Source organism: Diaporthe citri, assembly GCF_014595645.1.
Source record: "Diaporthe citri strain NFHF-8-4 chromosome Unknown scaffold_9, whole genome shotgun sequence".
In the NCBI taxonomy this organism is placed as follows: Eukaryota; Fungi; Ascomycota; class Sordariomycetes; order Diaporthales; family Diaporthaceae; genus Diaporthe; species Diaporthe citri.
Window position 1 is genome coordinate 2435361 of NW_025064854.1, and position 27282 is coordinate 2462642.

General features: G+C 27.1%; 4 protein-coding genes across 4 annotated transcripts; 2 read left to right on the plus strand and 2 right to left on the minus strand.

The window, feature by feature from the left end:
• Nucleotides 1–163: 163 nt before the first annotated feature.
• On the plus strand, nt 164–1135 carry INS49_015765 (uncharacterized protein; the record flags this gene model as incomplete). Its single annotated transcript, XM_043176443.1, has 3 exons — nt 164–496; nt 590–694; nt 749–1135. The coding sequence occupies 3 exons, from the start codon at nt 164–166 to the stop codon at nt 1133–1135; spliced, it is 825 nt and encodes a 274-aa protein (XP_043019898.1).
• Nucleotides 1136–1302: 167 nt separating this feature from the next.
• Nucleotides 1303–3536, minus strand: INS49_015766 (uncharacterized protein; the record flags this gene model as incomplete). Its single annotated transcript, XM_043176444.1, has 3 exons — nt 1303–2431; nt 2496–3319; nt 3435–3536. The coding sequence occupies 3 exons, from the start codon at nt 3534–3536 to the stop codon at nt 1303–1305; spliced, it is 2055 nt and encodes a 684-aa protein (XP_043019899.1).
• A 1321-nt stretch (nt 3537–4857) lies between these two features.
• On the plus strand, nt 4858–6379 carry INS49_015767 (uncharacterized protein; the record flags this gene model as incomplete). The annotated part of the gene is made up of 4 exons (XM_043176445.1): nt 4858–4865; nt 4967–5061; nt 5373–5789; nt 5865–6379. The coding sequence occupies 4 exons, from the start codon at nt 4858–4860 to the stop codon at nt 6377–6379; spliced, it is 1035 nt and encodes a 344-aa protein (XP_043019900.1).
• A 909-nt stretch (nt 6380–7288) lies between these two features.
• Nucleotides 7289–7906, minus strand: INS49_015768 (uncharacterized protein; the record flags this gene model as incomplete). Its single annotated transcript, XM_043176446.1, has 1 exon — nt 7289–7906. The coding sequence occupies one exon, from the start codon at nt 7904–7906 to the stop codon at nt 7289–7291; it is 618 nt and encodes a 205-aa protein (XP_043019901.1).
• Between the last annotated feature and the right edge of the window lie 19376 nt (nt 7907–27282).

The window sequence follows — 27282 nt, forward strand, 5'->3', positions numbered from 1 at the left end:
CCGGAGCCTTTCTACTGTGTTATAACAAGGTAATGCTTCCCTGACCCAGCTACTATGAATGTTTTTTTTATTGTGACTCCGCCGCATCTCATCTGCGTACCTCCCGCCCCATGCTCAAACATTTGAGCCATCACACGAAGTCCTCAGCCCTGCCGCCAGCAAAATGTTCCGCTCCACTATTTTGTCGTTGCTCTCTCTGCTCACCGTTGTCTCCGGTAGCCCAACTCCTAGCCTCAACCAAGAGAATGCCATCAGCGAGCGCGCAGCCTGCAGCACCCTCCCGGCGTCCTTCGTCCTCGCCGGCGACTCTACCACAGCAGTCAATGGAGGCTGGGGCACAGGTTTTATCTCTTTTCTGAAGAGCCCGGCCAAGGGCACCAACATTGCCAAGAGTGGAGCGACGACGGTCTCGTTTAAGAACGGTGGATACTGGAAGAAGGTTATCGATCAGGTCAAGGCTGACGCAGCGACGCACAATGTCGTTGTGACTATTCAGGTTAGTTATGTCGAGTTTGGACCCATGTGATCAGACCGGACACATAAAATCTGTTGAGAGAAACCAAGGTTGGCTGACAAATGTACACTCCAGTTCGGCCATAACGACCAGAAGGAGGCCGCAGGCATCTCCCTGAGCCAATTCCAGACCAACCTGGAGAACTTCGCCAAGGAGGTGAAGGCCGCAGGCGGGACACCAGTACGTCAGATCTCCCCAGCCTTCCAACCGACCATGACTAACAAACACCCCCAGCTCCTCACGACGTCCCTCACGAGGCGCGTCTTCACATCCGAGCACAACGCGACCGACTCGCTGCACGACCAGCGCCTCGCGGCCATCGCGGCGGCCAAGGCGACGTCGTCCCCGTACATCGACCTGAACCAGGCGTCGCTCGCCTTCGTCAACGCCATCGGCGAGGACCCCGCGCAGGCGTACAACCTCGCCGACGGCGACAGGACGCACCTCAACGAGCACGGCAGCGTCGTGTTCGGGCGCATGGTCGCGGACCTCATCCTGGGCCACCCGCCGACCATCAGCGCCGATGACAAGTGGACCCCTGCGGCTGACAACTGCTTTGTGAGTGCGTTCAAGCCGGACCAGACTTTGACGCATGCTATTTGGAGTGGCCAGCCTGCTTAAATCGGTTCGTGGAGAGATGTGGGGGGGGGGGGGGGGGGTTGCACATATAGGGGGAAGGGGCAGTGGGTGTTGCTGGAATATTTAGGCATTTATGTACATAAGCCGTCAAAGACTCAATATATGAAGGGCTGAGGATCCCTGTGCCTGGTCCCTTGCACACACAAATATCACTTCCGAACCAACGTCCTCATCCACCACTCCACCTCCGCCTCAAGGGCAATCTTCTTGCTCTTCTCCATCAGGAACATGTGCCCGTCCCCAGGTGCAACCACCATCTTCACATCCCCGCCCCGCTCCCTGATCTTCCTCTCGATCTCGTAGCTCTGCTCAATCGGGACGACCGTGTCCTTGTCCCCGTGGAGCAGCAGTAACGGCGCACGAATCCTCTCCGCGTGTCGCACCGGGCTCCGCTCATACTCTACTGCCTCCTTTTCCTTCTCACTCATCCCAGGCTTATACAATAGCCCCTCCAGGTAGTGGCTCTCGAGCTTGTGCGTCCCCTCCCCCAGCGCCTTGACGTCGCTCACCCCGCAGTAACACACACCCGCCGCGAAGACATCAGGGTACCACACCAGGCTCTGCAGTACGTTATAGCCGCCCGCAGAGCCCCCGTGGATACCGACCCGGTCCTTGTCAGCGCGTCCAGTCTCACATACGTGCTTTATAATCTCGACGACGTCGTCCCGGTCCAGGATGCCCCACTCCCCGTCCAGCCGCTCCCGGTAGGACCTCCCGTGGCCCGAGCTGCCGGTGTAGTTGACGGAAAAGTACGCGAAGCCCCTGCTCGTCCAGAACTGCGCGTTCCCGCCGCCCACGCCGCCGACTTTCAGCCCCGGGGGCGTGTGGGCCGTCGGCCCGGCGTGCGGGTTGATCAGCAGCGGCGGGAGCTCGCCCTCGGGCGCGGCGAACCTGGGGTTGTGGGGCGGCCAGTAGAAGCCGTGGACGGGCCGCTTGGGGTCCTGCCTCGTGGACTTGAGCCATATGTGCTGGGGGACCGAGACGGTGTCGGCTGGGATCTTCTTGTCGTCTGCGGTGTGCACCTGTGTCATTTCGACCTCCAGGCTCTCGCTGAGTGAGAAGTGGTACACCCCTGAGGGGTAGATGGTGCCGCTGCCGATGATCAAGAAGGATGTCGGGGTGATGGCGTGGAGCGTGTCGCCACGGAACGCGGTCAAGGGCACGTCTGTCAGAGGGGTGACCTCGAGCGTTTCGAGGTCAACGTGGACGGTGCTGTTGGTTGCGTACTTGGTGTAGGACAGTATCATTGATCTTGGCGAGAGGAAGCCGAATGTGTGACTGTTTTGAGCCTGCTGTCAGTCACTATCGTAGCAGAATGAGGAGAACAGTATCGAGGACTCACCCTCCCATCAACATCGAGCAGTCCCCGATTTCAACTTCCTCCAGTCCCTTTAGTTTGAGCAACTCGGCTGCCCTTCCGTCCCCGGGCCACTGTCTCCAAAGCTGACGCCAGTCGCTGCCTTCGCCCTCCTGCGTCCAGTACAGCGCGCCGTCGAGGCCCCACGCCGACTCACCCACGGCCTGCCCGGGCTTGCCTCCAGCAACGATGGACAGGGCAACCAGAGACGGTCCTTCATCCTTGGCATCCCCCAGCACCTGAGCCCAGCGCAGGGCCGAGTTCTGCCAGGGCATGTCCGGATGGTCCCAGCTGCGGAACGACACCCACTTCCCATCCGGGCTGTACTTGGGCGAGCTGTAAAAGTCGGCACCCTCGACCAGCCTCCTCACCTCCCCCCGGACAAGATCGATAGCGACGACATAATTGCCAACGTCCTTCGGCTCAGGCAGAGAGTGGTCCTCCTGCACGGCCAGCACCCACCGCGACGCCCCGCACGCGCCAAACTCGGCATACCGCAGCCATGGCGTTCCTTCAACAAGGGTCCTGACAGCCCCGACGTCGACACCGAGGACCTTCACCGCGTTCCCATCCGACGCGTCCGAGAAGATGACGTCCTGCGAGATTGAGGCGGTATCATCACCGCCCCCTCGCGACGGGAGGACCTCATAGGCGCCGCCGCCGTACTCGTACACGCCCGTGCTGACGCCGTGCGGCGCGGGGAGCACATATGCCAGCTCGTGGGCGCCCGAACCCGTTGTCACAACCTCCACGATGGTGTTGGAGCCGTCCGCCTTGGACTCGAGGAAAAAGACGCGGCCGGTGCGGATCTGTTGCGGGGGGGTCTTGTCAGCTTTTTTTGGTTGGGTTGCCTCGCGTTCCTGAGGCAGCAGAGGCACTGCAGCGGCGGGCAAGTGAGAGGCGGGGTTCGGGTTGGTTACGCACGTCTCCTCTGGGCGACGACAGCGACTTGCTGCCGGCGGTGGCGTCGTCGACGGAGAAGGGGCTCTCCCACGAGCCGTAGGGGGCGATCGTCTTGACTACCATTGTTGATGTGCTGGTGTTTTGTCAATCTCTCGCTGCTTGTCCGTGGCAAGGAGGAAGAGTTACGGGTGCAGGTGTAAGCATACCGTCTGCCCCGCCAAGCCCGCACGGTAGAATGGGCTAAATACAAGCTTAAGCAGCTGCCTGCGTTGGCCAGACGACAAATGCTTATGAGGCCAGGGAGGGTTTTCCTAGCACCAGCTGCCCAAGGAAGAGGAGCAGCATAGTATAGTGGTAAGAGGAGGACTTCATTTCAGCTGGTTGTAGACACACGCGCACCTGGATGGACATGCCTTGAATGGACATGCACCTGGCCCTCACGTCACTCACCACGAATAGCCATAATTGCCAGATTATGACGATACACGAACCAGACGATATCAATCACACTTAATAGTAGTAGCTACTGACCCGTCGAGAATAAGAATTAAATAATGCTAGTCATGGAACTAACGATACTCACTACTTCATATCATAATAACTACAATTCCACAGTCCAGGGACAGGAAATACACCAAATGATGATCTAGATGGCCCAGGACGTAGGCCTTAGTTGGTTGAGCCTTGTTACCCTAGATCAGGAAGCCACCGCTTTATCCAGAGGAATGTATGCAATGATGATAGAGAATTCGTTATTCAACTTTACCTGACTCACATCGTCCCGGGTCACTATCCGGCTTCCGTGTTAAATGTCGTGCGTATGCCGGCTGGCTGTTGGGCTTTCTTGTCATTTCTACCAAGATGATTCGTGGGCTTGGCTCCGCATCGTGATATCTAGGAAAAGCAGGTCAGCCTGGGCTTCGTCTCTCAGCGCTTTGCAGAAACCTAGTACTACATAACGTCCAAAAGCACCTTGAAGCGCTCATCAGTCAGTGGTGATCCTGCCGCTTGGCTCAATCTTGGCAGCTTACATTCTCTCGGCCAGGGTGGCCTTACAGCAGCCCAATCAGTACACACCTTCCCTCTTCAGTAAATATGTCTTTCACAAATCCTTCGTTCGACTTGGTATTCGGGGTTTAGCTGGGGCCAGGCGGGAATAGCTAGAAACCCGAGGAGGGGAACAAACTACATATGCCGTATGCGCCTGTGACCACGTACTTCAACAGTAGCCAGGCGCATCGAATTTACAGACCGTCCACGATGTATTTCAAATCGCTACTGTGCTGCCCCTTCTGGGTCGCTATAACCACCGCAAGCATTTGTCCCATCCTGGGACCAGTGTTTCCTGTTCCTAGCGAATTTCATTCGTCCCCACCTTTCCAAGAGACACTGAAACTCCTCGAGTCCAAGATCGAAGAAGCGTTGGCAAGCGGCAATACTTCGCATGGACCAGTCAGCCCGAATGATACATATTCGATCCAGATCTTCTCCACGAAGTCAGAAAAGCCACTGCTGGACTACCATCGACGTGGACCCGCCGTGCTGGGCAACAGAACAATCGACGGTGACTCCGTGTACCGCATTGCCAGCGCCTCCAAGTTGATTACCGTCTACTTGCTCCTGCTCGAGGCTGGAGAGGGAATCTTAAGTGAGAAAGTGACCAGGTATCTGCCGGAGCTTCGAGGTGCAGCATACTGGGATGATATTGCCATCGGGTCACTCGCCGGATATCTTGGAGATATCACTGCTGAGCGTGAGGCACTCCAGTCCCGTGAACACCCAACGCCGTGATGCTGACCCACTAGTGTTCGATACTACCTCTCTACCCGGCGGCGATATTAGCGCCGCCTTTCCAGGCGCATTCCAACCACTGGCTGCTAATGAGACATCTGAGTGCAGTTACGGCTCAGGCGGATGTACCCGAGAAGTCTTCATCAGGAACCTGCTAGAGACGACCAGCGTACCTGCCAAACACCACTCCAGCGTACAGCAACGCTGCTTTTGCCACGCTTGGTCTGGTTCTAGAAGAGGTCGGCAACTCATCCTTCGACGAGGCACTTCGCGGCCTGCTCATTGCACCCTTGGGGCTCAACGGGACGACATCCTCAGCGCCGAACTCGACCAATGCTGTCATTCCTGGTGACGCGACTGCCTCAGGCTGGGATTCTGACCTCAGCGATACCCCTGCTGCAGCAGAGGGCGGCCTCTTCAGCTCCCCAAACGACATGTCTGCCATTGGTCGTGCGATCCTCTCCTCTTCTCTCCTGCCAGGGTCCACGACACGGGCATGGCTCAAGCCCACGTCATTCACTTCCTCGCTTATTGGTGCTGTCGGTCGTCCCTGGGAGATATTTCGCGCCGTTATCGACGCGCGAGGTAATCGTGTGGTTGACTTATACACGAAACCTGGAAATTATCTCGGTTACGGAGCAAACCTGATTCTGATACCAGACTTCGATGTGGGAATCGTCGTGATGATGGCAGGTCAAAGAGGAATTATCGCAACGGCTATCGCTGGTGTGATCATCGACGAGCTTCTGCCGGCTTTGGATGAGGCAGCGAGGGTGCAAGCGGACGCCGCGTTCGCTGGAACATACACAGCAACCAACGGGCTGAATTCGACCATCACACTGGCGACCGCGCCCGGCATCCCAGGACTTAGCATCACGGAATGGGTCAGCAACGGCACTGACCTGCGGCGCTCGTGGTTGCAGGGCATAGAAAACTTCCAGATGTATCCAACCAACATCGTGAGCAAGCATGGCAAGCAGGTCTCGTGGAGATCAACATACGTTTCGGTGCCAGACACAGGGTCGCCATTTGATGCTTGCCCCTCCTGGGTCGGGATCGATCGGCCCACCCACGGTGTTTTCGGTGTCGATGAGTACGTCTTCCACCTAGGCGAGGACGGTAGAGCATGGGGTGTCGAGCCGAGGGCCCTGAAGATCGTGCTGGAGAAGGCCTGAAGAGAGTCCCAAAGGCCAAGAGAGTACTTGCATGTAATTGAGTAACTTGTGGCTACCCTATGGATAATAATGGTTCCAGTTCCCATGCTTGTGGAAAACCTTGGAAGAGACCAGTTGATGCCGGAAATGTTCCGTACCGCGTTGGCTGCCATTGCCACCAGCAGCAAAATCGCCACTGACGAAGACCACGAGAACAGCCGAATGTGCCGCAGAAGTAGGTTCTACCGAGTTACGGGTTTTCAGCCGTAGTAGACGCCATACTGGTTGCCCTCAATGTGCCCACAGGTCAAGATGCTCAACTAATCTCCTTGTCGACGTATACTTCACGTAGCGAGGGTCGCGTACAATTGTGGAAATCAGGAAGGTTTACATGCGGCCTAGTTAGATGAGCACGCGATAGGTACTTGTTTTGTAGCTCAAAAATAATCAAGTATGACTGATTAAACCATATCAATTCAGTCAGCAGATTCCTTGTAGTGCATTCCGCGGTCAAGTCGCCATGGATCAGTCACTGCGCTGCCAATCTCAATGGCTTAACTACCTGTGAAGTGGCTTCTGTAGCCGAGGACCAGAGTTTATTACAGCCACTCCCCTTCATCAAACCAGTTCAAAGTTTATTGTTTTCAAGACAATTTTGGAGCCACCTCTGTTTCAGCGTGGCTTTTTATTACAGGAACACAGTGCGCAGGGAAATGCGGGAGTCATACTGTCACAAGAGATTGCTGGATAGTAGTGTTGAGGAGTGACGGAGGCCACAGAGGCGACATACTCTATTTACCCTTCCCGTTTTCGTAATTTGGAAGCTGAACCCAGTCTCCTTCGCCCACGAGGTGCGTGGCAGCTGAACTTGGCTAGTGAGGAGAGTTTGCTTGTACACTTGAGTATCATGCCAACCTCCCCCGGCATTGTCTAGGCCCCCGGCCCGGACCAGGGACGGAGGTCATTGAGGCTTATGTCCCCTATGCCCCCCCGGAATAACGGATTCCCCGGCTCGTATGCGCTACTGACAAGTCCGTGCGTCATCAAGTTCTTCTTTTTGAGGTTCACAAAGGTGCTGTGCAGTGCCTGCCCGTCCACGTACGCACCGCGCAGGTGCCTGAGTCCCGCAGAAGCGTCGACTTGTGTCCTCCCGTGCAAGATCCGCTTGTTGTCAAAGATGACGCAGTCGCCGGGCTCCAGCCGATGCTGGACCACGTTTTCCGGCGACTCCAGGATGTCTCTGGAGGCCCTGGCGGCTCTGCTCCCAGCACGCAATGCTCCCGTCCCAGGGCCCGCCTCGCGCGGGTTGCCACGGAATGCTGGAAGGTCGAGGGTCTTTTGATGCTCACTGACGCGAAAGGGACCTTGAAAGGCAGGTGACCAGGAGACGGATTGGAGATTGCCACTTGGACCCGTATCTATGACAGGCCGACGGGACTCCAAGTAGTGCCCTTCTCTCTGATACCAATAAGTGACATATTTGGGTCTGCAACGCCTTACAGCTGGGCCAGTCTTGCGCTTGGAGATCCGAGGCAGCATGCAGCCCATCACTGAATAGCGACACACCGCCTTTGCATTCATTTTCCAGGCAGTGGAGGAACTTGATGCGAGGTGGTGGTTGGCAGTACAGCAGGTCTTGGTGAAGACCTAAATGTCGGTTGTTACCCGCCACTTGCTCTGCTCCAGGCTGGGAGATGACATCCCATGTGAGCCCGCGGATCGTAGACTGGAGAATTCCTATCTTTCCACAATTCTCTGCACAGAATGCCGTGCTTTGGGCACGTCTCGCACGAACACCAGACCAAATCTGATGAGATTCACCACAGCCTCCGCAAACTCCGTGCCTCCTTCCATCCAGCCACTGTAGGTGACGACCCGTGACTCCATGCTGTGCCAAAAGGTGGCCTTGTCCCAAAAGAGTCGACTAGGGCGACTTTCGTAGTTTGTCATGCCATCTTTATATTCTAGGCGCTCTAGGAAATCCTTCGAATACACGGAGGTGTGTTTATCACCGGTCAGGAAGTCATTTTCCCGGGTGATCTCAAGACTGCCATCAGTGCTAAGCCTTATACTGTCGGTATCGGGATCGCGCAGCTGAGGAACTGTGGGAACGTCGCAGGTCGCGAATGTCTTTCGGCCCGAGGAGGGGGAAATGCATTTGCTGCGTTGACATGTGTCTCGCAAATACAGTAAAATAGGGCATGGCGGGCAACTTTATGCCTTGTTTGCAGGCCTAGGGATGGCTGCTTATGCTAAGGGGTTTTGCTAGGCGAGTTAAAGGGAAACGGGGCTTATAAAGAATAAAAGGAAAAATATTTCTTAAGAAGTAAGCTGCTTAAAAAATAATATAAAGAAAGGTTAATTCTTTTTTAAACAAAAGAAAAGAAAAGGGATTATAAATATTTTAAGTATTTAAAGAAATCTTTCATAATTATTTATAAATAAAATAAGGTATTATAAATAATTTTATACTTTATTTATAAGCTTAAAAATAGTTACTTGTATTAAGGAGTTTTATTAAGTAAATTAAAGAAAAATGAGATTTATAAAGGATTAAAGGGAAAATATTTCTTAAAAAGTAAGCTGCTTAAAAAATAGTATAACGTGGTTTACCACTAAGTAGCGGATATTACTAAGCAGCGGATTTTTCCAACTTTACCTAACTTTTATTAATTATAATATTACGTTAAAGTAAATAAATTAATAAAAAGTTGGTATTATTTAATGCTAATTGCATTTAATTCCTTATTTTTAATTAATTTTATTAATTTAAAAGCATTAATATAAATATAATATTAATTTAAATAGGTTAATTTTTAATAAAAAATATATATTTAATATTAATTAATGCTAACTATATTATTAAAGAAATAATTTACTATAAATTAATAAAATAGCTATATTTATATTAATTAATATTAATTAAGCTAAATTTATTATAATATAATTAAAATTTAATTAATTAAACTTTTTTTTATTTTTTTATAAGTTTTTATATTATGCCTAATTTCATTATAATTGCTATATTATTATTTAATTAATTTACTGCAAACTACTTTCTTAATATTATTACTTATTTTATTAATTAATTACTTCCCCTTTTATTTCTTTTAAATAAAAGCTTAAGATTTCTTAATAATAAGTACTTTTTTAAGCTATATTTAAGTTCTTTTAATTCTTTAGCATTTAATAAGTATTATATTAATATCCTTAAAAATATAAACTTAATCCTTTAAAATAATAAGTTTATATATTATTATTTATATATTCTTTGCTATTTAATTAATAGCCTTTATAATTAATATAGGAAAGCTTTCTTAATAAGCGGAAATCTTGCTTTTAATAAAACTTAATTATTAAATAATTTATTAAGCATTTAATAATATTTAAAACTTTTATTTTTAAAAAAAATAAAAAAAGATTATATTAAAATTTATAAGTAAATATTAAGCTTAAAAATTATAAAATTAAAATCTTAAGAAGAAATTTTAACTCCTTTAAATATAAACTTAATATTTTTTATTATAAAAGTCTTATTATAAGTTACCTTAAATATAAGAAAGAACTTAAATTTAATAATATAATTAATAAAAGCTTAAATAAAAAGATTAATTTTATTATTATATATATGCTTTAAAGGTAAATATAATATAATATTTAATAATTAAAGTAAATAAGATAAATATAATAATATATTAATAATAATAATTTTATTATCCTTATAATATTAATTAAACTTAATTAATATATAGCTTTTATAATTATTTATAATTAATATTTAATAATTAACATTTCTTTTTAACTTAATATGTTTATTAAAATATTAAATTTATTTTAAGCTAATTTTATTATTTATTTATTTATTAAAAATAAGTTTAATAACTTAATTATTTAAAAACTTAATTTTATTACTTAGCTAGCAAAATAATAAGCACTTTAAATAATTATAAATAATACAATTTATAACTTACTTATATTAATGCATTTAATAATAATTATTTATTTTTAATTATTAAGTTAAATTAATTTAGCCTTTTTATGCTTATTAATATATATAATAATTATTAATAAGATAATTATATTTATTACAAAGTGAATTTTATTAAATTTATAAAAGTTATTATTAATAATTTAATATTTAGCTATTATATTATAAAGAAGCTTAAATTAATTCTTAATAATCTTTAAATCTTTATAAAAAGCTCTTTAATAATTATAAAGATAATTAAACTTAATTTTTAAGCTAAATTATAAATTTATAAAGCATTAAGCTTAATACTTATTTATAAATTTATTATTTTAAAATATTAATAAAAGGTTAGTTATATTTTTTATATTAAAAATTTATAAAGAAAATCCTTAAGTATTTTAATTAATAATTTATTAAATAAGCATTTACTTTTTAATTAAATTAAGTTTATATTATTTAATATATAATTCTTTAAAACTATATTATTAATTTATTTTATAATATAAAGTTATTTTAAGAATATTAAAGATTTTAATAACTTAAGTTATAAATAAGGGTTTAATATAACTTTTTTTAAAGTATTAAATAACTTAAATAATTAAGAATACTTTATCTTTTTTAAATAAAAAAAATATATTTTTATTATTAATTTCTTATGCATTAAATATTTAAGTAAGTAAATTAATGCAAAATTAATATAAAAATTAAAAACATAATTAACATTAAAAATAGCTTATTTCATTAAAACCTTAATAATTTTTAATTATATTATATTACCTTTAGCCCCTTTAAATTAATAAAATTAATTAAAAATAAAAAATTAAATATAATTAACATTAATTAATACTAACTTTTTATTAATTTATTTATTTTAATATAATATTATAATTAATAAAAGTTAAATAAAGTTAAAAGAATCCACTACTTAATAATATTTATTACTTAGTAATAAACTATATTAACGTAGTTTACTAATAAGTAATAAATATTAATAAGTAGCGGATTTTTGCAACTTTACTTAACTTTAGTTAATATTAATATTACCTTAAGATTAATAAATATATAAAAAGTTAGTATTAATTAATATTAATTGCTTTTAATCTCTTATTTTTTATTAATTTAATTAATTTAAAGTAATTAATATAGGTATAATGTGGGTTTAAAATAGGCGACTTTTAATGGGAAACTTGCATTTTACATTAAATAGTGCCAATTATACTATTAAAAATATAGTTTATTATAAATTATTAAAATAAATATATTTATATTATTTAATATTAATTAAGTTAAATTTGCTATAATATAATTAAAATTTAATTAACTTAACCTTTTTTTATTTTTTTATAAGTTTTTATATTATGCTTAATCTTATTATAATTATTATATTATTATTTAATTAATTTATTATAAATTACCTTCTTAATATTATTATATATTTTATTAACTAATTGCTTTTCCTTTTATTTCTTTTAAATAAAAGCTTAAGACTTTTTAATAATAAGTGCTTCTTTAAATTATATTTAGGTTTTTTTAGCCCTTTAATATTTAATAAATATTATATTAATATTTTTAAAAGTATAAACTTAATTCTTTAAAATAATAAGTTTATATATTATTATTTATATACTTTTTATTATTTAATTAATAGTTTTTATAATTAATATAAGGGAGCTATTTTAATAAGCAAAGATCTTATTTTTAATAAAGTTTAATTACTTAAAAATTTACTAAGTATTAAATAATATTTAAAACTTTTAATATTAAGGAAAGATAGGAAGTGTTTATATAAGAGTTTATAAGCATATATTAAGTTTAAAAATAATAAAATTTAGGTTTTAAGGCAAGATTTTAGCTTTTTTAAATATTATTTTAATATTATTTTTTTAAAGGTTTTATTATAAGTTGTTATAAATATAAGAAAAAACTTAAACTTAATTATATAGTTAATAAATGCTTAAATAAAAAGGTTAATTTAATTATTATATATATGCTTTAAAGGCAAGTATAATATAATATTTAATAAATAAAAGAAATTAAAAAATATAGCAATATGCTAATAAAGATAATATTATTATCCTTATAATATTAATTAAACTTAATTAATATATAGCTTTTATAATTATTTAATATTAATATTTAATATATGCTTTTTATTTATTACTTAATATATTTATTAAAATATTAAATTTATTTTAAATTAATTTTATTATTTATTTATTTATTTAAAATAAGTTTAATAACTTAATTATTTAAGAAATTTAATTTTATAACTTAGCTTATAAGGTAATAAATACCTTAAATAATTACAAATAATAGAATATATTAGCTTTTTATATTAATATATTTAATAATTATAGCTTATTTTTAATTATTAAGCTAAATTAATTTAACCTTTTTATATTTATTAATATATATAATTATTATTAATATAATAATTATGCTTATTATAAAGTTAATTTTATTAAAATTATAAAATTATTATTTATAATTTTATACTTAATTATTATATTATAAAGTAGCTTAAATTAATTTTTAATAATTTTTAAATCTTTATAAAAGGCTTTTTAATAATTATAAGGATAATTAAACTTAGTTTTAAGGGTAAGTTATAAGTTTATAAAGTATTAAGCTTAATGCTTATTAATAAGTTTAATATTATATAATATTAATAAAAGGTTAATTATATTTTTTATATTAAAAAGTTATAAAAGAAATCTTTAAATATTTTGCTTAATAATATATTAAATAAGCATTTATTTTTTAATTTAATTAAGTTTATATATATTAATATATAATTCTTTATAAAAGTATTATTAATTTATTTTATAATAAAGTGTTATAAGCTAGCCTTGAGTTATTTGCTATAAGGTGTTTAAATGGGGTTTATATTTAAAGTGCAAAGGAGAAGGTTTGTTTCCCGTCTGCACTTATATTAAAGCCTATTTTTATAGGGCCAAAGCCCATTAATTAATTATAATAAGCAAAGCTTAAATTATAATATATTCTCCTTTTCTAAGTTCCCATAGCAAGCCTTAAAAAGCAGCTATATAATAAAAAAATAAAGGATATTATAATTTAATTATAAATTAAATATTGCTCTTTACTTAGCTATTTAATTATATCTTAACGCCTTTTAACTATGCTAAAGGCCCAACCTATTATCCATAATTAATACGCCCCAGCCCTTATAATTTAATATATTAATTAAAGTAAGCTAATAAGAAATAATTATTTAAGCATTAATTAACAGCTAAATTAACGGCATTCCTATAATCCTTTAATATAAGCTGATGCAATATGCCCCTAAAGCCTAGCGTGGTAGGCTTATTATGCCCTTAATAAGCCTGTAAAAAAGCCCCCTGGGCAACCAGTGGGTCCCTCTCCCTTTTAGCACAGCGGAAGATTTTATAATTACATTAAATAATAGCTATAACTATCCATTTATATTAAATAAATAAAACCATGCTTAAGAAGCTTTTGCATAAAAAAAAGCGCCATACATTAATAATGCAAAGGTTGTAAGTTTAATTCCTATGCATTTTAAGCTTAATTTAGCATAAAAAAACTTAGTCATAAGGAGGCTTATAATAAAATATAAGCTATAAGGGCAACCCCTTAAAAGATACTATTGGCGGGTGCAGGGAATTACATGAGAAATGGTACCGCGCTAAATTCCAGCTAGCTATAAAAAGCTAGCTTTTATGCTTATTTTAAACATTCTTTTAAAAAATTAACTCTTTTCTTTTTATATATATTTAATACTTTAATTAAGCTTTTCTTATTTTTAAGAATTTTTAAAATATTTATTTTTTTTCTTTCTTTAATTCCCTTTTATTCCTATTTTCCTTCTTTATTATATTAAAGCTTTTTTTTAAATTATTTTTAAAAGGGTTTAATAAAACTTATTCCTTATTATTTAAATAGCTTATTTTTATTAATAATTTAGCTTAAGCAAATTTTAATCTTATATATTTTTAATTAATAATAAGAAAAATAAAAAGTTAATTATAAATTAATTATTTATTAATTTTTTCTTTTTTTTTATTTTTATATTAAATATTATTAAATTATTTTATATTTTAGCTTAAAGCTTTAATTAAAGCTTATATTTATCTTTAATTTATTATAAAGAAAAGTTAAGTATAATTAAACTTATAATAATATTATAAATACTTTAAAATTATTTTTTTTAATTTTAAGGTACTTTTTATACTTTTAATATTTAAATAAAATATTACCTTAATCTTATATTAATATATTATTAAGCTTTAAACTTATTTTAAATTTCTTATTAAAAATTATACTTAAAATATAATAATAATATAAATTTAAAATTAAAATAATAAATTTAAACTTTATAAATATTACTTAATATTAATTAAAAATACTTTAAACTCTTAATTAATATTTATTATTATTATTATAACCTTAAGTTTAAAATAAAAAAGGTTATAATATAAAATTAAAATACTTATCTTACTTACTTATAAGTTTAATAAATAGCATTATATTATATATTCTTATATTAATTAAATTATATAAAAAATTTAAACTTAAAATATAACCCTATTTAAACTTTAATTAAACTTAAATTTAATTTATTAAAAGTTTAATATAATATTAATAAGTAAGGTATTAAATATAAATTTAAGGGGCTTTTTTTATTATAACCTTATAATTCTTATTTCTTAATAAAATATCCTTTTATTAAATTTATTTTATTTATTATATTTATTAATACCTTTATTCTTTAAATTTTAATTTAAATATTTTATAATAATATTAAAAATAAATATTTTAAAAGTAATTATTTTAATTAAAAATATTATTACTTTTAAGTTTCTTTATCTTATTATTATTTTAATAAGAATTATTATAATATATATACTATACTTTTAAGCTTAAAATCCTTTTAAACTTACTTTTATTTTAAAAATACTTTTAAACCTTAAAAACTATTTATCCTTTTTTATTTAAAGCTAAAAAAGGAATCTTAAGAAACTTATTAAGGGAAAAAGAAGATTTAATTTTACTTATTATTAATTAAAGCATTAACCTTACTTTAATTAAACCTTATAATTTATTATTAGTAATAAGTTAAGAACTTAAATTAATATTTTAAAAGTTTTACTTTTTATTAATATAATAACTTTATTATAAATAGCTTTATTTATAATTTATAATTTAAATACTTTAAAATTTAATAAAATTAATATTATTAAGGTTTTAAATAACCTTAAGATTATTACTTATTAATTCTTTTATTTAAATAATTAAATCTTAAAATTACTTAAATAATATTATATTACTTTAAATTTAATAAAAATAATTAAAAGCATTATTATTAAATAATTTATTTAAAAAAATTAAAAAAAAAAGCTTTTTACTTTTTATAAGTTTAATAATTAAACTTATTATATAAACTTAATTATAATTATTAAAAATATTATTTATAATAACCCTTATAATAATTTAAAAGTATAAAAAAAAAAAATTATAAAATATAATTAAAAACTTAATAATATAAATAATATCTTTTTTATTATAACTTAGCCCTTTTATAAAGTGCTTTTATTATATTTAAAAAAGTAATTAATAAGGAAAAAGATTACTTATAAATTAATAAGGAATATTTTTTAGCTAAACTTTAAGCATACCTTATTAAAAATTATTAATTAAAAACTTAAGTATTTTAAGTAAAATAAGTATTTATTTATATAAAATAATTTTAATTAAAACTTACTTAATTTAAAAAGACTAAATTTTTTTTTAAAAAGTTAAAATAATTTTAATTCTTTAAATTATCTTTAAAATAAAAACTTATAAGCTTAATAATTTTTATTTAAATTTAATTATATTAATATTATTAAAAAATATAATTAAAATTTATAAAATATAAATAAATTTATTAAAAAGTTTATAAAGTTAAAACTTAATTTAATTAAGTTTAAAAATAAATTTAAATTATTTTAATAAAATATTAAAGCTTTTTTTTATAATAAATAATAAAGTAATTTTAAAATAATTAAGTTAAAGATTATAAATTTTATTTAATAGCCTTTAATAAAACTTAATTAAAATAACTTTAATAATAATAAAATATAAGCTATAATTTTAATGCTTTTCTTTAAAAAAAATAAGTTACTTAAAGTTTACTATAATTATACTTCTTAAAATTATAATATATATTAATATAATAAGCTTAAATAACTTTTTTTAAATAGCTTATTAATAGCTTTTAAGTTAAAGGAATTATTAATATTTCTTAATTTACTTAAAAATACTTAAGCTAACCTTTTAAAGTATTTAAACTTTACTTATATTTAATTATATTATAATTAAAATAATTATAATTTAAAAAGATATATTTATAATTAATTAAAGTTTTTATTTAAAAAAGAAAAATTTAATTTATCTTATATAATTAAATATTATAAGCTTATTAAGGTAGATTTTTTATTTAAAGAAAAAGTTTTATTAAAAGCTTTAAAAGTAATTTAAAAGCTTAATAATTAAAAGAAAATTAACTTAATCTTAATAATTATAAATCTTATAAATTATATAATTTATATTAAGGAAGAGCTTATAATTATAAGTAATAATAAGCTTTTTTAAATAAATATTATTATAATTAAAAAAAAGTATATAGCTAAGAATATTAAAAATTAAAATAAAGTTATAAGAATTATAAAAGCTAATTATATTTAATTTAAAAACTTTAAAAAAATAGAAAATAATTAATCTTAAATTATTAATAATAAGTTATAGCTAAGGAATAAAAAAAAAAAAAGAAAAATTTATTTATTAATTAAAATTAAACTTAAAAGAAAAATATTAAATTTCTTATAATAAAAGTAAGCTTAATAAATATAATAAACTTAAAATTAAAAAAGCATATTATATAACCCTTATTATTTAAAGAAAAAGTAACTTAAGCAATTTTAGTTATAATTATTAAAATAAGTATTATAAATATCTTAATGCTTAATAATATTAATTTAACCTTAATTAAGTACTTATTAATAATATAATTTAAAGTATATATTTTATTAAAGATACCTTTTAAATTAATATATTTTAAGGATTATATTAAAGATTTATTTTTTAAAGTTAGCATAATTACTTTCTTAAGAAATAATATTAAGATTAATATTTTAATTAATTTATTGCAAATTATTTAATATTAAGTTAATTTTATTACTATATTTATTATAAATATAGTTAATTAAGGATATTTTAATTTAGCTTATTTAATAATTTATATAAAGGTAAATAATTATTCTTTATAACTTGCTTTTTTAAATATTAAAATTAAAATAAATTTTTTATTCTTATTATATTATAAATATAATAAACTTTTATATACTTTACTTAATAATATAAACTTAATAATATATAATAAAAATTTCTTATTTTTAATTAAAGTTATAAAAAAGTAAATTTATATTAATTTAAATAAAATTAAAGCTATATTCTTTATTATTAATAATAAAACCCTTAATATTTTATATTATATTCTTTTAAAAATATTCTTTTTCTTAAATATAAATTTAATATTTAAATAATTAAAGGGATATCTTTATGCTTATTTTATTTTTAATAATATTAAGGTAATATATAGTTTAAGATAAAAAAATTAAAAGCCCTTTAAAGTAGCTTTATTTAAGAAAGCTTAAATTTCTTAAAAGTACTTATTAGCTTTTAAAAGCATTTTTTTACTTTCTTTAAACCTTAATTAAAGTTTAATATTAATTAATATATTAATTATATTAATTTATTTTAATATTAAAATAAAAGAAAATAAAAAGGTTTTAAATACTCTTTTAAATAAGGATATAAAAAGTTTAATTTTTATATTTATAAAAAACTTTTAAGTTAAAGTTTAAAAGATTTATTAAGCTAAAAAGGAAAGTTAATAAATATTAATTTATATTTATAATATTTATTTATAAAAAAAAGCTATATATATTAAAAAATAAGTTAATAAGATTTCTTTTATTTTAATTATTATTAAATTAATTAATAAAACTATTTAACCTTTAATTAAAACTCTTTATAAGTAAATAAGCATTAAAATCCATTTTATAAATAATTATTTTTTTAATAATATTATTTTTAAGGGTATAATTAATTAAAAACTTGCTTATAAAAAAGGAATAAAATTAGCTATAAATAAGAATTATAAAAGTAAATATAATGCTTAAATTTAACTTAAGTTTTCTTTAATTAATAAAGGATTAAGATTAATACTTAATTAATTAAATGCTTTTTTATAAAAAAATTATAATTTCTTTTTAAAGTAAGAAAAAGAAATATTTATTTATTTACTTTTTAATTAAAAGAAATCTTTAGCATAGAATTAGTCTTATATTACTTAAATTAATATTAATATAATGCTATTATAATTTATTTAAATAATTCCTTATAAAGCATATTAAGTAAAGATAATTTAGCTTTTAAAAGCTTTAAAAGAAATAGCTATTAAAATGCTTAAGAATTAATAAATTAATAAAGTTATTAAGGAATCTTATGTTATTTATAAGAATTAATAATTTCTTATAAAAAAAAAGGATTTTAATTATTAATTTATTAATAATATTTTAAAAGCTAATAAAGTTATAATTAAAAATATTTTTATTTTATTATTAATAAATAAATTTATTAAAATATTTATAATATATAAAATATTATTTCTTTTTAACTTTTTCTTAAAATATAATTAAATTAAGTTAAATAAAAAAAACTAAGATATTATAACCTTTTTTATTTTAATTAAATTATTTTAATAATATAGCTTATTTATAAAAATTATAAATTTTATTACTTAATTTATATAATATATAATTTAAATCTTTTATAATTTAATTCTTATAATATATAAATTCTTTTTTAATAATATTATAATTAAGAATTTAAAAATAAATTATAAAAATAAAGAAATATTTATTTTATTAAGAATTTAAAAATATATAATTAAGCATATTAAGAATTTTAATAATATTCTTTATAATTTTAAGTTAATTAAAAAAGTAATTAATATTATTAAATTAAAATAATATAAGTAATAAGCTAATATTATTAATTATATTTATAAAATACTTAATTAATCTTTATTAAATAAAAAATTATTAAAATTAATAAATAAAATACTTATAAGAATATAATTAAGCTTAAATTTTTTTTAAGCTTATTAAACTTTTATAAAATATAAATACTTTTTTATAAAATTATTATTAAGCTATTATTTAATCTTTTAAAAAAAAGTATATCTTATTAATAAACCTTAAATTATTAAAAAGTTATAAATACTTTTAAAGCTATAATTACTTTAAAGCTATACTTAATTAATATTAATTATTTTAATAATAAAATTATTCTTATAATAAATATAAGTTTTAAAGAATAAAGTATATACCTTATATAAATTAAAGATAAATTATAATATTTAATTTAATATAAAAGTAATACTTAAATAAAAGTTAAAAAGCTATATAATATAATAAAATAAAAATATAAAGCTATTTTATATATAATTAAATGCTTATACTTTTATATTTATAGCATTTACTTTATTTTAAAAATAAATTTAAATATCTTAATTTAATAATTAAAGAAATTTACCTTAAATATATTAAGCACTTATATTATAAGATAGCTAATTATAATTAAAATATATAATTTTATTATTTATTATATTAAAGGTTTTAAGAATATTATTATAAATATATTTTTTAAAAAGCTATTAAGGCTATTAAATAAGGTAAACTATAAATTTAAAGGAAATATTAAAAATTAATATAATGCTTTCCTTAATTAATTATCTTAACTTTAATTATTTAATTAAGAATTATTATTATTTAATGATTATTTTTAATTAAAAGAATTACTTAAAATTGCTTAATACCTTTATTATAAAACTTATTTTAAAAATTTAATATTATAATAATAATTATTCTTTTATAAAAAGGCTTATTATTTCTTTATTTATAAAGAAACTTTTTAAAGATAATTTAAAAAGAATTTATTATAATAATAAGTTATTAATAATCTTAATTAAAGATAAGAAATTATTAAAAATTGCTATGTTTCTTTTAAATATTATAAAAGGGATATTACTTATTTTTAAATTTAAGCTATATATTATTAAAAAGGAATATATATTAATATTAAAAAGATTATTATTAGTTATTTTTATTATAATAAGTAAAATATTTAAATTTATAATAATGAAATTATTTTAATTATGCTAAATTAATTATTTATTAAGATTTATATTAATATTTAATATTTATCTTTTAATTAGGGATATAATAAGTTAATTAAAGGATAATATAATTTAATAAGATAAGTTAAAGCTATGCTTTTTAAAGTAGCTAACTTAAAAAGCATTAAAAAGTTCTTTATTTAAAAATTTCTTTTTAAATAAGGGCTTTTAATAAAGATAATAATAAATAAGGAATAAAAGAATATAAGTTAATTTACTTAATATTTCTTAATAATTAAAGTTAAGAAGATTATAATTTTAATATATAACTTTTATATTAATAATATTATTAAATATAAATACTTTATTATAATTGCTATTATTAAGAAAATACTTAATAAAGGAATTAAAAGCTGGATATAAATTTTACTTTATGCTTTTTTTATTAATTAAATTTTATTTAGGAGATTTTATAAAAAGAGTTTTTTTTATTTTTTTTATAGCTTTAAATTAATTATTTTAATTAAGATTATTATTTTTATATAATATATTTAAACTTAAATTTTAAATATATTTATTTAAAATGCTTTTAATTCCTAGTTTTAATTACTCTTTAATTTCCTATAAGATATAAAGGCGGTAATTAAATTAATTTTAAATTATAAAAAGAAAGCTATATAATAAGATATATATTATAATTTCCCTTAACTTATTTCTTTAAAAAGAAATAACTTAATTTTGCTTATTAATAAGCAAAGGAAAGTTAATTATTTCTTATTTTAAAAACTAACTTATTATTAATTTAATCTTTTTATTATTTATAAAATTTATTATAATAATATTTATAAACTTTAAATACTTAATAATATTTACTTTTTAAGCATATTTTCATTAAAATAATTAAAAAGATTTATTAATTATTCCGGAATATAGGAATTTAAACCTTATTTACTTTAGGAAACCAACCCTATGGATATTATGGATAATAACTTCTTTTTAAATATTTTAATAGATTTTAATTTATTAAACCTTATCTTAAATAACCTTAACTTTAATTATTATCAAAATTAATTAAATATATCTTTATTTATTGCTTAAGCATATTAATTATTTATAACTTTAAACTTATTAAATTCTTTAAACTTTAATATTTAAAATATTAAACTTATAATATACTTATATATAAAATAAAGAAACTTAGGAAATAAGCCTTTATAATTTATTAATATTTCTTTACTTTAATTAAACAACCCTTAATGTTTTTAATATAATTAACTTAATAATACTTTTAAATCTTAGCTTGGGTATTTATTTAAGGGGGGGGGTTGTCTTTTCTTATATATGCATATACATACATTTATTATAATATGGAATTTTTTTTTTTTTTTTTTTTTTTTTTTATATGCATTTATTTACTTAATTAGATTTAGCCTTAAGTTTAAATATAAAATATTATATTTTTAAAAAATGCATTATAAAATTTATTATATATTTATTTATTATTTTCTTATTAAAATTAAAAACTTTCTTTTTCTTTTAATAACTTAATTTACTTTTCCCTTTTTCCTTTTACCTTAATTATTATTTATACCTTGCTAAAAGCTTATTTTTATAATTAGCATAATAGAAATTTTGCATTATAAGGTTATAATTATTAGCCTTAAATAATATTAGCTTTTTTATTTTAAATAATATTAAAGTTAATTATTTCTTTAAACTATGCTATTTTATTAATAATAATTATAAAGCTAAGTATACCCTTAAACTTTATTTATTTAATTATTATAACTTTTTATATCTTTTTTATATTATTATATTTATTAAAGGTATAATTAAATTTTTTAATATAGTAAATATAGTTAATATAAGCATTATTATAAAAATTATATAAAGAGTAATAATTAAAGAAAGGGATTATAATAAGGATATTTTTATTTATAATTAAGGAAAAGTTATAATTTATATACTTTAAGCAATATTTATAAGGGAAAGCGTTTTAATAATTATAAAAGGCTATAAATAAAGCTACTTAATAATAATAATTAAAGTAGTTATATATTATTATTATATACTTTTTATAAAAAGCCTTATTACTTTTCTTAATAATAATAATATTTATATAGCTTTTAATTAAATTTTTAATATTATTTAAAAATTATTTTTTTATAGCTTATTAAGAAATTTATTAAATAATTTCTTAATTACCTTTTTAAAAGTAAGATTAATAAATTATTAAGTAAGATATTAATTTTATTTAATATTAATAATTTTATATATATAAATGTTTTTTATAAAAGCATTATAAAGGATAATTTTAATAAATTAATTTTTATTAAGAATGCTTTTTAGCTTAAAGAAAGTATAAATACCCTTAATTAAGATTTGCTTAGCTTATAAATTATAATAAATAGCTTAAAAAGGGAAAGAAGAATTCTTTTATATTAAACTTCTTAACCTTAATTAAAAAGGGTTTAATAATAAAGATATTATTATAAAAAAATATTTAAAAATAAGAAAATTATAATATTTTGCTTTAATTTTAGCTTAACTTAAAAGCTAATTAAAGTTAAGAAAATATTAAGAAAAGAAAAGAAGAAAAAGAAACTTAAGGGAGGAAAGGAAATTTATATATATAAAGTTGCTATAATAAGAGGAGGTAAGTAATATTAATAATAAGCTACCTTATTATTAAAAGGAGTAATTTATTACTTTACTTTTAATTAAGATTAATTTATTATTAAAAAGAAGTTACTTATCTTTAATTCTTTGCTTATAAAGAAGTTATTTATTTTTTTATTATAAAGGAATTTTAGTTAAGTAACTTATTTTAGTTTATACTTAATAAACTTATAAATTAAAAGGAAAGTACTTTATAATTAATTATTATTTAAGAAAAATAGGAAATTGCATACTTTTTTACTTTAATTATTAATAAAATAATAAATTAACAGCTTTTAATAATAACTTATAAGCTTTCTTATTATTCCTTTTTTTTAATTAATATAATTATTTAATTTAAGGGCAGTAAGTTATTAGCTTTTATTATTTTAACTTATATATATTGCCATACTTATTTATTTATAGCTAAATTTTTTTTTTTTCTTTTTTTTTCTTCTTCTTTCTACCTTTATATTATTATTAATTAAAGATTAAAGGTTAATTATTACTTAATTATTTTAATAATAATGTATTTTTAATATATTAATCTTTTTCTTTATTTAATTCTTATTTAAAAATAAATAATAATTATTTATAAAAGCTGCTTTAAGCTATAATTAAATATTAATTATATCTTTTCTTTATTTTTAACCTTCTTTACTTTAATTACTTATATAGCAATTCTTAAAAATATAAGGCTCTTTTTATTATTATACCTTTTTTCTTTATTACTTAACTTTTATTACTTATTTTTTACTTTATTATTTATCTTCTTTACTTTCTTTCTTTATAATTAAAAGCTAAAATATTTTTTAATTAAAAAAGTAAAATAAAAAAGCGCTTTTAATTACCTTTATATTATAAAATACCTTAAAACCTTAATGCTTTAATTTTAATAATTAAGCTTATTAATTTAAAAAAGAATAATTTAATGCTAATAATTTTAAAACTTTCTTATTTTAATAACTTTAAAAACTTACTTAGCAAAGCATTGCAATTTTTAAATATTATAAATATTTAAAATTAATAAAACTTTATTTAAAAAATAAGTGCTAACTTTTTTAAAAATCTTTTTAAAATAAAAATTATTATAAATAAGGTTTACTTAAATAATATTTAATAATCTTAAACTCTTAATTAATTATTATTTTTTAATATAAAATAAATAATATTTAATAATAAGCTTATAAAGATAATATAAAAATATTTTTTAAATATTAATCTTTATCTTAAGCTAAAAAAATTAGCTAAGTTAATAAATTTAATAAAATAATATTAAGCCTTTTTTATTCTTAATCTTTTTAATATAAAAAGAATACTTTATAAATATAAAAAATTAAAAACTTAGCATATTATAACCCTTATAACTTAATAGCTTTTTAACTTTTAAAATATTATATTTTTACTTAAAAAATCTTTATATTATAATTATATTTTATTTAAAAAATATTAATAATATAAATTAATAAAGAATTATAAATTTATTATTATATTTATTTATATACTTAATTATTAAATAATAATAATTTTTAATAAAATAGAAAACTATTGCTTATTATAAAATAATCTTATATTAAGAAATAAAAAAAGCAAGATAAATAAGAATGCTAAAACGCTTATTTATAAATATTTAATAATTATTTTAAAAGATAAAATGCAAGATTTTAATAAAAAGTTTATATTAAAATTAAGATAAATTAATAAAATATCTTATAAATAATATATTATTAAGTTTATTAAAAATTACTTTAAGGAAAACTAAGGAAAGAATAATTAAAAAATATAAAATTAAGTTAAGGCTTTTTTAATTAAAACTATATATTATAAAATACTTAAAGCTATTACTAATATTGCTATTTAAATATTTATTATTTAATTAAAGCTTAATGAAATTAATAAAGCTATTTAAATATTTATATTAATTCCCTTTATTAAAATTAATAATATAAAAATAATTAAAGCAAAAAGTAAGCTTTTATTATAAAGAAATATTATTTAATAATAATTATTTAAATTATAATATATTAAAATTATTATTAATTATAAAAAGGGCATAAGAGAAATAATACTTTTAATATAAATTAATTTAATAACCCAATTTTAAATATTTAATATATAGCAAGGTATAAACTTTTAAATAGCTTAAAATTAGCTAAGCATAACTTTAATTAAATAAGCCTTTAGCTTAAGTATTATATTATAAAATATTTTAAAATTAATAAAAAATGCTTACCTTAATATATATAAGGATCTTTTTTGCTTATTTATCTTAATAATAAATATAAATAAAACTTAAAGTATATTAATTAATTTAAAATAATTAAAATAATAATAAAGTTTATTTAAAAATAATTTAAAAGGCTTATAAATAAGTTAATTAAGTAATTAAATATAAGGCATAAATATTAAAAGTAAAAATATTATAAAAAGCAAAAGTAAAAGCAAAAGCTTTATAAAAAGCAAAAGCAAAAGTTAGCAAAGTTAATATGCTATATTTAATATAATAATTAAAAAAAAGAATAAATTTACTTTTTATTTTATAAAAATATTTAAATCTTTAATAATTATGCTAATATTAATTATTAAAGCAAACTTTAATAGCTAAAAAAATATAATTAATGAATATATTGCTAAGTAAGTTTTAAAAATATTTAAAGCTTTTATAAAAAAACAAAAGTTATAATAAAATAAGTAAGCAAGGAATTAAAAATAGCAATAATAATTAAGATTATAATAAGGTAAATTTTAAAATTTATAAGCTTAATTAAAAATAATAAAGTTTTGTTTTAATAGTTTTTGCAATACTTATTATAAAGTGCTTAAAAAGGGGTGTATTAATAGGTATAAGGAATTATATAAGAAATAATATTGCATTAAATTCCAGCTAGCTATAAAAAGCTAATTTTTATGCTTATTTTAAATATTCTTTTAAGAAATTAACTCTTTTCTTTTTATATATATTTAATGCTTTAATTAAGCTTTTCTTATTTTTAAGAATTTTTAAAATATTTATCTTTTCCCTTTTTTTAATTCCCTTTTATTCTTATTTTCCCTCTTTATTGCATTAAAGCTCTTCCTTAAGTTACCCTTAAAAGGATTTAGCAGAACCTATTCCCCATTGTTTGGGTGGCTTGTTTTTAATACGCTATATAACTTAGCTATAAATAGCTTTTTAGTTGCTTTATAAGGGGCATTTAATATAATATACCCTTAAAGCCTAGCGTAATAAGCTTATTATGCCCTTAATAAGCTTATAAAAAAGCTCCCTAAGCAACCAATAAATCCCTTTCCCTTTTAATGCAATAAAAGATTTTGCAATTATATTAAATAATAGCTATAACTATCTATTTATATTAAATAAATAAAACCATGCCTAAGAAGCTTTTATATAAAAAAAAGCGCTATATATTAGCAATATAAAGGCTGTAAATTTAATTTCCATGCATTTTAAGCTTAATTCAGCATAAAAAAACCTAGCCATAAGGAGGCCTATAATAAGATATAAGCTATAAGGGCAACCCCTTAAAAGGCGCACTATATAGCTTAACTATAAACAACTTCTTAGTTGCTTTATAAGGGGTATTTAATATAATATGCCCTTAAAGCCTAACATAATAAGCTTATTATACCCTTAATAAACCTATAAAAAAGCCCCTTAAGCAATTAATAAGTCCCTCTCCCTTTTAGCATAGCAAAAAATTTCGTAATTATATTAAATAATAGCTATAACTATTTATTTACATTAAATAAGTAGGACTATACTTAAAAAGCTTTTATATAAAGGAAAGCGCTGTATATTAATAATATAAAGGCTGTAGGTTTAATTCTTATGCATTTTAAGCTTAATTTAATATAAAAAAACCTAGCTATAAGAAAGCCTATAATAAGATATAAGCTATAGGGGCAACCCTTTAAAAGGTGCGCTATATAGCTTAGCTATAAATAGCTTCTTAGTTGCTTTATAAAAGGCATTTAATGCAATATACCCCTAAAGCTTAGCATAATTAGCTTATTATGCCCTTAATAAGCCTGCAAAAAAGCCCCCTGGGCAACCAATGGGTCCCTCTCCCTTTTAACGCAGCGGAAGATTTT